This window comes from Chrysochloris asiatica, unplaced genomic scaffold (assembly GCF_000296735.1).
Source record: "Chrysochloris asiatica unplaced genomic scaffold, ChrAsi1.0 scaffold00101, whole genome shotgun sequence".
Classification (NCBI taxonomy): Eukaryota; Metazoa; Chordata; class Mammalia; order Afrosoricida; family Chrysochloridae; genus Chrysochloris; species Chrysochloris asiatica.
Genome location: NW_006408619.1, coordinates 8,349,925 through 8,362,379, shown reverse-complemented (window position 1 = coordinate 8,362,379; position 12,455 = coordinate 8,349,925). Strand labels below are relative to the sequence as shown.

General features: G+C 44.0%; 1 protein-coding gene across 1 annotated transcript in view; it reads left to right on the top strand.

The window, feature by feature from the left end:
• Nucleotides 1–2,535: 2,535 nt before the first annotated feature.
• DET1 (de-etiolated homolog 1 (Arabidopsis)) overlaps nucleotides 2,536–12,455 on the top strand; it is a 37,049-nt gene continuing 27,129 nt past the window's right edge. Inside the window, exons 1-2 of the mRNA XM_006867123.1 lie at nucleotides 2,536–3,622; nucleotides 6,986–7,173. Of these exons, the coding sequence (XP_006867185.1) occupies nucleotides 2,540–3,622; nucleotides 6,986–7,173 (1,271 nt within the window). The 5' untranslated portion in view covers nucleotides 2,536–2,539. The remainder of the gene's footprint in view (nucleotides 3,623–6,985; nucleotides 7,174–12,455) is intronic.

Here is a 12,455-nt window from a genome sequence, read left to right as displayed (position 1 = left end):
CCATCTTGTTTGTTCTTTTTCAGATTCATACTTTATACATTCCATGTTCCGATTATTAATGGGTGTTTGCAGCTGTTTCTTCTCATTTTGAGCAGATTCCCATCAAGCAGATGAAGATCTTGAAAGCTTAGCTCCATCTACATCATAAAGGCCAACTCGACTCTGAGGAGGTGGTTCTTCCAACCAGAGGGGATCATGTTCTAGCAGTGTATCAGACAGTGTTCTCCTGCTGTTCATGAGGTTTTCAGTGTTTTAGTGGCTTACCCTTCAGAAGTGGTCAGTCTCTCCTTCTTCATCGTCTGTCTGAATCTGGAAGCTCTGCTGAAACCTGTGTACCACGGGTGACCGGGCTGGTATTTAAAATACTGGTGGTGTAGGTTCTAGCATCATGGTACATAAGCCACCACGGTACGATAAACTGATAGATGAATGTTTAATAGTTTACTGTGTCTTCCTTCTGGGAGGGAAGCTTTTACGACATGAATGCTCAACCTTTAGCTATTTCGTCATAGGTCCCTGAAGCTCCATTTATTTTTTTCAGTCTGATTTGTTCAGATACGATACTTTCTGCATCTGTTTTCAAGGTTACTATTTCTGTTCTCTGTTGACTCCATTCTGCTATTTTCCAACTCTTAAATTTCTCCTTGGTTCATTTTTGTATCTTCTATTTCTTTGTTGAACCTTTCTATTTTTCCATTAGTTTCAAGAGTGTTCATGATTGCTTTTGTAGCGTTTTTGTATTAGCTACTTTAAAATCTCTCTCAGGTAATTCCAACATCTCTGACATATTGACATTGGTGTCGATTGATTGTCATTTCTGAGTTGAGATTTCTCCTGCCACTTTATATGCTGAGTAAGGTTTGGCAGTATCTTGGACTTTGAGTTTAATGTTATGAGATTATGGGGCTTATTTCAATCCTCTGGGGAGTTGAAGGAGGCCTGGTGATGGAGTCGTTAAGTGCTGGGCTGCTAACCAGAAGGTTGACAGTTGTAACCTACCAAGCTGCTGCAAAGGAGAAGGATGTCACAGTCTAATTCCATAAAGATCTGTTGTTGTTGTTGTTAAGTACCGTGGAGTCAGTTCCGACTCATAGTGACCCTGCTCATTGTTTCCAAGGCTGTAAATCTTTACGGGAGCAGAAAGCATCATCTTTCTCCCACAGAGAGTGTCATCTTTCTCCCACGGAACAGCGACCTTGGGGTTAGCAGCCCGATTTGTAACCACTGCGCTACCAGAGCTCCTTCCTAAAGATTTACAACCTTGGAAATACTGTGGGGTAGTTTTGTTTTATTTTCTGTTTTATAAAGTCACAATGAGTCAGAATCAAATAAACAGCGTTGGGAGCTAGGGGGTGAGGGAATAAGAAATAGTGACATACTTGGTTTGGCAGGCAATTCACCTACTTAGCTTCAGGCTGCATTTCAACCCACCTTCTATGGGCTTTGGTTCCAGTGTGAGATCTATTCTCAAGGCCTTTCTTACAGTGCTGTTTGTATCTGTCTCATTTTTGCCACTCAAAGTCCAGTCTGAGATATGGGTGTTGGTGTCTTTGCCAATTCAGTTATCAGAAGTTTAAGTGTGGTGATTAGGCACAAGCCTGGATGTTCATAAGCATTTGTGTGTGTGTGTGTGTGTTGAGTGGCGGAGAGCCTTGCTTTCTTGACCACCTCCTTCTCTATGATCCTTTCATTTCTTTCTGGCTCCTTGGGGATTTCTTTTTTCCATCTCTAATCAAAAAGTGAGTCCTATTGTGGCACTGTGGGTTAATGTGCTGGATTGCAAAGTCAGTTTGAACTGCAAGGTTGACGGTTCAAGCTCACCAGCTGTTCCATGGAAATCCTATACAGGGTCGCTGTGGGTTGGGACTGACTTGACTGCACTTCACACCAACAATCAGAAAGTGAGACCCTAAGTTAGTGTACCCCGGCAGGCACTTCTGTGACTGTGCAAACATGGAGAGTCACCTGTCACTGTTTCCTTGTCGGAGTGTTCAACTACCTGCCCCCCCTGTTCTCTGCAGATTTTATATCTGCATTCATGGGGAGAGAAGGTGGTGTGTACTTACACCCATCTTCCTGGCAACAGCTTCTTAACGTTTTTCATTTAGTACCGTTGAGCTGTATATATAGCCTGTGGTTTTGTTTTAATTCACAAGTTTATCAAGGTCTAATGAAACATTTGGAGGCCTCAAAGTGAATGCCATATAAATAAATATTTAATGCATGCAGGTTGAATGTGATTCTTAACCACTGTGCAAATTTGATACATTTGTACGTTTATTCTCTTGAACATCTTCAACAATTAAGCACAAGTAGAAGATATTCCCAGTAAACCAGTTCCTTCCCTAAACCAGTTTCTACACTCAGAACGTTAGGGTTGTATTCAGACTGAAAAGTAGCAAGGAGAAAATATGTCCTCTTGGGAGTTCCTTAGTTCAGGATGTAAGGAGGGAAATCTGTTTGACTTGGCTATATTTATTTATGTTTTGGGGAATTGTGTTATATGTATTTTTTTGACTTTTCATGCAGAGATGTGATAATGGATCATTATGCCTCCACCATCAAACCTCGAAGAATCCAAAACCAAAATGTCATTCACCGCTTGGAGCGCAGGCGGATCAGCTCGGGCAAGGCAGGGACCCACTGGCACCAGGTCCGAGTGTTCCACCAGAATGTCTTCCCCAACTTCACAGTTGTCAACGTTGAGAAGCCTCCTTGTTTCTTGCGTAAATTCTCACCGGATGGACGCTTCTTTATTGCTTTTTCTTCAGACCAGACATCTCTTGAAATCTACGAGTACCAGGGCTGCCAGGCAGCAGAGGACCTCCTGCAGGGGTATGAGGGGGAGATCCTGTCCAACGGGAATGACCAGCGCTCGGTCAATATCCGGGGCCGGCTCTTTGAACGCTTTTTTGTCCTGCTACATATTACCAACGTGGCGGCCAATGGGGAGCACCTGAACCGGGAGTGTAGCCTCTTCACAGACGACTGCCGGTGTGTCATCGTGGGCTCAGCTGCCTACCTCCCGGATGAGCCTCACCCTCCTTTCTATGAGGTGTATCGTAACAGTGAGTCGGTGACCCCCAATCCCCGCTCCCCTCTAGAGGACTACTCCCTGCATGTCATTGACCTTCACACTGGCCGCTTGTGTGACACTCGCACATTCAAGTGTGACAAAGTGGTCCTGTCACACAACCAAGGGCTGTACTTGTACAAGAACATCCTGGTCATCTTGTCAGTGCAGCAGCAGACCATCCACGTCTTCCAGGTGACTCCCGAGGGCACGTTCATCGACGTGCGGACTATTGGCCGCTTCTGCTACGAGGACGATCTGCTCACTGTGTCAGCTGTCTTCCCCGAGGTACAGCGGGACAGTCAGACAGGCATGGCCAACCCCTTTAGGGACCCTTTCATCAACTCCCTGAAACACCGGCTGCTGGTGTACTTGTGGCGCCGGGCAGAGCAGGACGGCAGTGCGGTGGCCAAGAGGCGCTTCTTCCAGTATTTTGATCAGCTACGGCAGCTGCGCATGTGGAAGATGCAGCTCTTGGACGAAAACCATCTGTTTATCAAGTACACTAGTGAGGACGTTGTCACTCTGCGGGTCACAGATCCATCACAGGTATGAGTGACTCTTATCCTTCCAGTCTCCTTGACAGAACAGGAAACCTTCTGTCGTTCTTTGTCTCAGGCCCCCGAACCCTAACCAAACCCACTGCCGTCTAGTTGATTCTAACTCACAGTGATGCTGTGGGGAGTTTTCAAGGCTATAGACCTCTATGGGAGCAGAGAGCTCCATCTTTCTCCTGATGAGTACCTCCAGCCACTTACAAATGCAGTTTATGGCACCTGGAATTTTTGCTGTCCGGAGGGCTCAGACAAACTTAAAATCAATTCTGTGTTTCTCTGGCCCTACATGTTTATTTGGACAGACGGCAGTTAAATCTCCAACCACTGACCTTTTTCTTTTGGGTGGGTGGGGGTGCCAAATTATTTTTTTAAATGTTACAAATGGAAGAATTTAAATGAATGCGTTGGTACAACCTACAGAATAGGTCAAGGTAAACTCATCATGTCTGCACTGTCAGAAGTCACCTGTGGTTATGGAGAAACCAGGTCCGTGGTTAGCTCTCTCCACAGTGTCTCCCAGGGAGTTTGTGTCAAAAAGTTATCCAGTCAGGCCAGGTGCAGGCGCCCTCCTCTTGCTTGTTTCCGTAATGCGTCTCAGTGAGATGGCTCCAAGGGGGGGTTCTTGTCAGCGGCCCGTTTGTGCAGTCCCAGTAGTGACTGGTCATGCTTTTCCCAAGTGTAACACACACCCAGCTGGCGAGGTCGGCTTTGCTGCTAGCCTGCAGGAAGGAAGAGTTGGCCACCTTGTTGCTGGTGCAGCTCTGTCATTTTCTCGGCATAGCCCTTTCTTTTCCTCATGACGTTGGTGATGACTGTTGCTGCGTCCCAGTTGTAGTTCTGGCGCATCTGTGAGAGAGGCATGTCATCATGGACATGTGTGGTGCTGGAGAGGCCCTGGGGGCCTTGGGGCCATCCAGTGGCTCTGTGAGGTGATGGTGGAGCGCTGGCTTTGAACAGCTGCTTGAGGGGCAAGTTTCTGAGTGCTGGATTCCATCCAAACACTGTTGGAGCAGGAAACTGGTGACTGCAACAAACACCCAGAAGCAGCGAGGTTTAGAGAGTCTGCCGTGGTTATTATCCCATAGAAGCGCAGAGCCGTTTCAGTACCCTTGAGACGGAAGCCCAAGTGCTGCAGGGTCAGGGTGTGGATTTCCTGTTGCCGTCCTGTCTTGATTGTGTTGGCGGGGAGAGAGGCTTTTCTCACTGACAAGTAGGAATAAGGCGGCAGCCAGAATACAAAAACTGCCAAACCTCTCATATTGAAAACATCAGTTTGAAACCTGATGGCATTTGCACATTCATGTTTGAGAAGCTGCCCACTTTGATGTTGACCAAGCACAGGCCTACCTTTCTGTATCTGTGTTCTGTTTGCTTACCCAGTCTCCTGTCTCCACGTTGTCTCCTTAGGAACTAGTGTGGCCATCGAGAACAGCCAGCAGACCAGTAGCCCACAAAGTCAGCTGAGGCTGGTGGCTCCCACTGACCTGCTGTTGATCTTACGTCTGAGGGCTCACAGTACAGGCCGGCATCCTAGACCTCAGCAGCCACCTGTGCTCAATAGCATCTAACGTTTTTCTTTTGAATCAGAACATGTGCATTCTTTACAAAAAGCGGTAGATGTAATATGGTTAGTGAGAATTTTTTCTAGCATAACCTGGATTCTTTGGTCCCTCTCCTTGTTGGAGTCACTTCCTGAACATTTAGTTTCTTTTATGCATCATGGGACACTGGTGGCAAAGCCCTTGACTTCTGTACCGTCGTGTCCTTCATTTCCCTGCCTGTCCTGGAGAGAAGCTAGTAAGTATTTCTGTAATATTATAGTCACCTCATTATGAGAGAGCCCGGTGAAGCCCGGATCTGATCACTGTGTTGTCCAGGTCTAGAGAAAGGGCATGAGTCAGTCTTTTATTTAGGTTTGTGTTAGAATTACCTGGCTATTTTGCAGGGAATACGTTGTTTATGATTGTTGCTACATTTGAGATTATCCTGTTTTTCTTTGCTAAAATGTGACCTGTGTTTTACTTTGGCTGGGTAGTTATAGTAAGTTGTAGCTAGAAATGGTACTAGGGTTCTGTGCTGACTTAAACTCTTTGTTTAGAGTTTGTAACTTTAAACTCAGTCCTCTTCCTTCCTTGTCCTTCACCAGCTCCCCCCGCTCCCCGATTTAATTTGATAGGTACCAGTAAGGTTGATGAGTAAAAAGTACATGCAGACACAAGGCCATGGTACTATTAAGGACATTATTCTCAGATTACATCCAGTCTCTTGAATTTACAGACAAATTTAATTTCCAGGTGACCGCAAAAGCCATGTAATATAAGCTCTGGGAAGGACTAATTAGTAGAAAAACAGGTGGGTCACATTGGTAATGGAGATTTAGTCTTAATCCTGGGGGGAGGGGGCTACTAATCCTACTGTTGAGGAAAACTTCTCAAGTCCTGTAAGAAGCTTGGAGCTTGAGTCAGGGGCCAGCTTCACAGTGGGCCAATCTAGGGTACCTGGAATGTCCTTTGTCAGGTAGAGCAGTAGACTTGAAGTGTAAAGGCAGAGGGTCACCTAGGGGCCATGCAGAGAAAGCAGGAACTCTGCCGCCTGTGGCATCTGAATGCTCCTCAGCTTCCCCCTCTGACCTTCATTGCTACATACTTCAAATGCATCTTACAAGTGCTTTTGGCCAAAACAACATCTGTGAAGAAAGAAATGAAAAATATTTCTGATTTTTTTATTTGTTCTGTAACAGTATCTTGCACAGTGTACTTAAAGTGTCTCTCTGCATGTTAGAACTATTCAGAGGGAAAAATAAATGCCCCTAAATTGAACTTTCAACTGTATGCATACAGGGGAACAGAATTTGCCAACTGTCAGCTCCAGGCTGCAAATCACTTTCTCAGCAGGAAAGAAAATTAAATCTGGCATTTTCAAGAAGTAAATTTTTTTTTTTTTAATCTCAGGGTGGGTTGGGGAGCAAGTAGGAAATAAACACTTGGAAAGAAATGTATTAAATTTGCACAGTTTGAAGTGAAAGATTGAAAAGCTTTTTAGGCATGTATGCTGGCCAACTCAGTAATTTTAGCAGTGCAGAGAGGGTGGGAAATTCGGCAGCCTTGAGACTCTTGGTCGATAAAGGCCACCTAGGCGTCCTCCTTTCCCAGAACCATGGGGAGCTGTGTCTCTGCTCCCGTGCAGTAGCTGAGCTGTTTGCTTGTTTTATTGGGCACCTGGGATTGGAGCCAAATGACAGTTTACCTAGGCATGGTGTTACCTGTAGCTGTCTGCTGCTGCTGCTGCTGGTGGCGTTGGCATTTGCTGTCTAGTGGATTCTGACTCGCGGTGACCCTCTGTTCTTCCTCCGCAGGCCTCTTTCTTTGTCGTGTACAACATGGTGACAACACAGGTGATTGCTGTCTTTGAGAATACGTCTGATGAGCTTTTGGAGCTCTTTGAGAACTTCTGTGACCTCTTCCGTAACGCTGCCCTGCACAGTGAGGTCCAGTTTCCCTGCTCGGCTTCCAGCAACAATTTCGCAAGGCAGATCCAACGCCGGTAAGCTGTCCACTGGATCTAGCAGGCTTTGCCGCTGCTTTAGAAGAACTGTTAGCATTCGGCTAGCAGTCATTTCCTCCATGAAACCTTCCCATACTCTCTCTGCCCACTCACACTTAGTTAGAGCTAGCTGCCTGTTTAACCACTGGTGTCTTTCTCCGTGTATCTTTCCTCTCTGTCAGCCCTGCAGACTCTTATCTGAGCTTCAGAAAGACGGAGACAGCAGTGCATTGCCAAGGGCTTAAATATTTACTGATTAAACGTGGTATGTTGAGCGTGAATTTATCTTTGTTCTATCCCAAAAGACGCTATTCAGATGACCATAAAGGAATAAGAAGCATACATCTACAACAATGGGAGAGGATTCTAAAGAATGGGAGAGGAGAAGATTGGAGATAGGAGACAGCGACACAGATTTGGAAGCTGAAAGTCAACAGAGGAGTGATGATGGCTCACCTCAAAGAGCAGAAATTTATGCCTTCAGGGCTCAGCCATCAAGACCAAGCCTGACCTTGACCACAGAACTCTGTGAAGGGTCCAGAGATTGGAGACCTTCTGTACCTCTGAAGGCTGGGTATGAGGTAGTCTGGAATCAGGAGGATTGGTGAAGGGCTTCAAAGGCACAGTCAGCTCTGTCGATCCCTTCCTCTAGTCTACACTGCCAGAGGACCGCAACAAAAGTCTTCCCTCAACTTCCTGAGGCCTAGATGAGAGCAGGATGAGACATGTCACAGTGAAAACCAAGGAATTAACTGAAAGTTAACATACTGAAGGGGAGACGTCTTTTCTCCTTACCACTTTCTGACGTATTCCCAGGTTTATACTCCCTAGGCAAAAGATTAGGGATTTTCCCTAAGGAAAGTGATCAACTCATTAGAAGAGACCTTCAGATAATGATATCGGAGTCCTTTGTTCACCTTAAATTGATAGCCACCATGAACCAAGGTTTCTAATGATCTTCTTAGTACACAATTATGAAATGATTGGCTGCTTTAGACCACGTTGCTGTTAGGTGCTGTAGAGTAGGTTTAACTCATAGCTGCCCTGTGCACAATAAAACTGTAGGTCAGGAGCTCAAGCTAGATCCTACTCATCAGTTAGTGTTTATCGGATTTCACAGTCCTGAATCACTCCCCCAGCCTTAACCAGTTGTGGAAGGATCTGCTCTAGGTCTCAAGATGGACCTGAGCAGGTGTGAGGGGGTGAGTCAGACTAAGCATGACTGCCAGTGAGGAAAAGATCAAAGCAGACCTCTCAGTGCTGTGGCGTCATAAAGATGAGGCTGGATATGGGACATAGATGGATAGTGATTTCCAGACTGCAGGTAGTACCTTTTCCTTCGTCTCTGGTTCACACAAACCTGCATTATTAGAATCTCTAGTCAGTAAAGGAGTTGTGGTGTGGCACTGTAGGATAAACACTGGACTGCTAACTGCAAGGTTGACAATTCAAACTCCTCAGCCTCCTTGGAAACCCTATACAGGGTCACTATGAGTCGAAAACGACTCCACAGGATTTAATAACAACATTCAGTAAAAGAGGATTTTTGGAAGCAGAATATGAGTTTTTCTCATTTTGGAATCGTCTTTAAAATTAAGCAGATTATTACCATCAAATGACAGAAGAAACTAAGGTATTACGTACACAGCAGAGAACAAACGCTGGGTACGCTCAAGTCACAAAAGCAAGTCACTAGAGGGTAAGCTTCATGAGGCCGAGGGTTGTGTCTGTTCTGTTCACAGCTCCCAGGCCATTGACGGGTATGTGGAAGGAGCCCATTAAGTATTTGTTGAGTGAGTGAAGTCATTCAGGTAGATGAAGCTATGTGTTCTGAAAGGTATTTCAGAATGCATTTGAAATTAAGAGCAATTACAGGTGGCATTGTAGGATCAGCACAACTGTGAACCACAAGGTTGACAATTCAAACCCACCAGCTTCTCCTTGGAAACCCTGTACAGGGTCGCTATGAGTTGGAACTGACTTGAAAGCACTTAAAACAACAACAACAACAACAACAACAACAGGGAATCTCAGGAAAGAGAAAATAACAACTGTGTTCCAGCTTGGTGATCTTCAAAATTTTGCTTCATATTACCAAAAGATTTTGAAAAACTATAGATACTCCAATGCATTTTTAAGGTGATCTGTTCATTTTTGTTGTTGTTGTTTGGCCATCAAGTTTAAAGATTTGTAGTTGTTGTTCCAAATTGTTATAGCACTCTTTTTTCTTTTTAAGTTTGATTGTGAATTGAGTGATAGTCTACATGGGAGAACATCGGTTTCACACCGTCATTTCAGTGCAATGATTACAGTCTCCTCTGTGCAGCATCATTCAACAGGATATTTGCTTCTGTTCCCTCTGGGTTTTTGTGTGTGTTTCTTTCTTTGTGTTATTTTGGGGGTGTGTACACAAAAACACTCAGGAATATATAATTATTTAAACAACCAAAGGGCACATTCTGCAAACCAGCTTCCTGGCTGCCAGCACCCAGCCTTTCTCTTTCCTTGAGTCGAGAGTCCTTAGCTGCTCCCTCTCTTGCATGTCCTTATCTCTGCCTCCATGTCTGGTGTCGCTGCTTCTCTGGATAGGTTGTTATAGCACTCTTAAATGTTGCCAAGGAGTCTAATACCACAGTAATTTGGTAATCAAGTATTTGATATGGAAGATACAGAGTAAACTAGTCCCAGACTGTTGAAATTTTGTATTGTTTTGAATTTGTGAATTCATATATCTTATCTGTCTTCCCTAAAGAATTGTATCTTAATGTAGTGTCTTGGAGTCCTGGTGTGGCACTGTAGAGGAAGGACTGGACCTCAAGGTAGGTTTGAGCTGCAAGGTCAGTGGTTCAGATTCACCATCTGCTCCTCAGAAACCCTCTGCAGGGTCACTGAGTCAGAAGTGACTGGACGGCCCCTAACAAGAGCAGTGGAGTGTCTAGTGCTGTAGTGCAGCTGTAACAGAAATACCGTAGTAGATGGCTCTCATAAACAGAAATGCATGTCTCATAGTTAGGAGAAAAGAGTCGGAATCGAGGGCGTCAGCGCTCCAGGCTGGCTCTCTTGTTCTGTCCGCTTTGGAGGAAAGTCCTTTCTTTTCGGCTTTTGTTCCTGTGGTGATCAGGTGACTCGGCATCTTTCCTCCCCTGCTTCTCTCAGTCTGCTTGTTTAAACTCTTATATCTCAAAGGAGGTTAATTTCAGACATGCCTTGTGCCAATCCCATTTCATTATCATAGAAAAATTTCTCAAATGAGGTTGTAACCAGAGACTGGAGGTGAGGATTTACATGTTTTCAGAGGGCACAGTTGCATGTGGTTTGTTTTATTGACCACCCTGCCATACTTTGCTGCATTGAAAATATAATTCAGATATACACTGAAATTGCAGGTGGAGTATGAAAATATTGCTCCAAAATCTCAGGAACCTTAGTTTTTTTTAAAAAAAAAAAAACAATGTGTGAAGTTCATGCTTCATGCCATGCTCCACATCTAGGTCTGTACAGTTCTGAAGACATTGTTTCCATCTCTCTAACTCTTCCTTGGAGAAGTCTACATAACTCAATTTACACCACATCAAAACAGCAGTTTAGCATCCTGGAGAAACCTACATCGTGCTCCTTTAAAATTGTTTTTGAGATTGGGGAACAAAACGAAGTCTGAAGGGGCAAGAATAGGTTTGCAGTGTGGATGTTGTAAGGTTTCACAGCGAAATTCTTGTAAGGTAGCCCTTGGATCCCTTGAAGAATGAGCTGATGCGTTGTCGTGAGGGGGACGCATTCCTAGGTGCAGCTGTGCTGGCATTTCCTCATCAATGCAGCTTTCAATTTTTTAAGAACAACTTCTTAATAAGCACCTGTGATTGTCCTGTGTCCTATAAGAAAATTTATCAAGGTGATCCCTTTGAAATCCTTCTGAACTGACCTCTGCCTTGAACACGCCCTCGAGGTCTTCTTGACATTCTGTAAAATACTTGGCCCTTCTGAAAGCTTGTTTTATATGGGGCAGCATTCCTGCAAACTTGTTGCAAAGCTTCAATGATTGGGGAAGATGTCCATTGAGTTTTATTAGAAATTTGCAGTTAGCCCTGACCTCAAAATCATTTTTTTCCATGGCACAAAAAGTATCCTGTTATTGAAGGCACCCTAGGAGTCTAAGACAACTGTATTAATGAGAAAACCTGTCTGCAGCCACACACTGATTGTGAAACATGTTTAAACATGTTTTGTGTGGAATAAACCTATGCATGTATGAACTGGAACTCTAATAGCAATACTTTTTGACTGACCCGAATTTTTTTTTTTTTTCCCCTCTTGTAAACACATGGTTTTAAGTTTCAGATTTTTCAGTAAGAGTAAGGTCTTTTGATAAAGTTAAATGAAAATGGGTCAGAATAAATGAGTAAGGAAAGAAATGGAAACCAAGGAATTCAGATCATAAAAGGAAAGTCTTCGTTGTAAGAAGTCGAGAACAGAAGAAAGCCAAACTGCATGTATGGGACAGTAGGAAACTACAAAGGAACATTTCTTGACAGTTAGATGCTTTTAGAAGTTTAACATTTAGATAGGAATAGTTGAGGAACTCCAAGAAAGAACAAAAAGAAGGAAAGTAGAAACAAAACAGTAAAATGTATCAGCCCAGGAGGTCTAATATCTGGCTAATTTAGAAGGAGCAACAGAGAAAGCAGATGAGAACCATCAGATAACCGTTTTCCAGGACTGAAGGACACGAGCTTCGCTATTGGAAAGGCTACCTGAGGATGTGCTGGAGTAGGCTTGTGCTCGCTCACAAGAACCGCCTTTCTGTTTTCAACAGTTTTGCTTATTGTTAAATATTGCAGTTCTTGCAAATAAAATTTTTATAAATTTATAATAAAAACACTGAAAATAGAGGTAGTGAGTATTTAACAGGCATAGTGTCTTTATTCTTTTACCACATTTAACTTTTATTAATGCTCTAAGGTTATGTACATCTGTCTGTTGTATTTGTATGATGAAAATACTGTATGTGCTGCTCTAGCACTTGACCATTTGATGTTCAGTGATGTCACATTGAGAGTTTAAAATTGCCTACAGTAGACATGTTGTTGTTGTTGTCAGGTGCCATCGAGTTGGAACCGACTCATAGTGATGTCACATTGAGAGTTTAAAATTGCCTACAGTAGACATGTTGTTGTTGTTGTCAGGTGCCATCGAGTTGGAACCGACTCATAGCGACCCCATGCACAGCAGAACGAAACAATGTCTGATCCTGGGCCAACCTCACTACCGCTGTCACACTTGACACC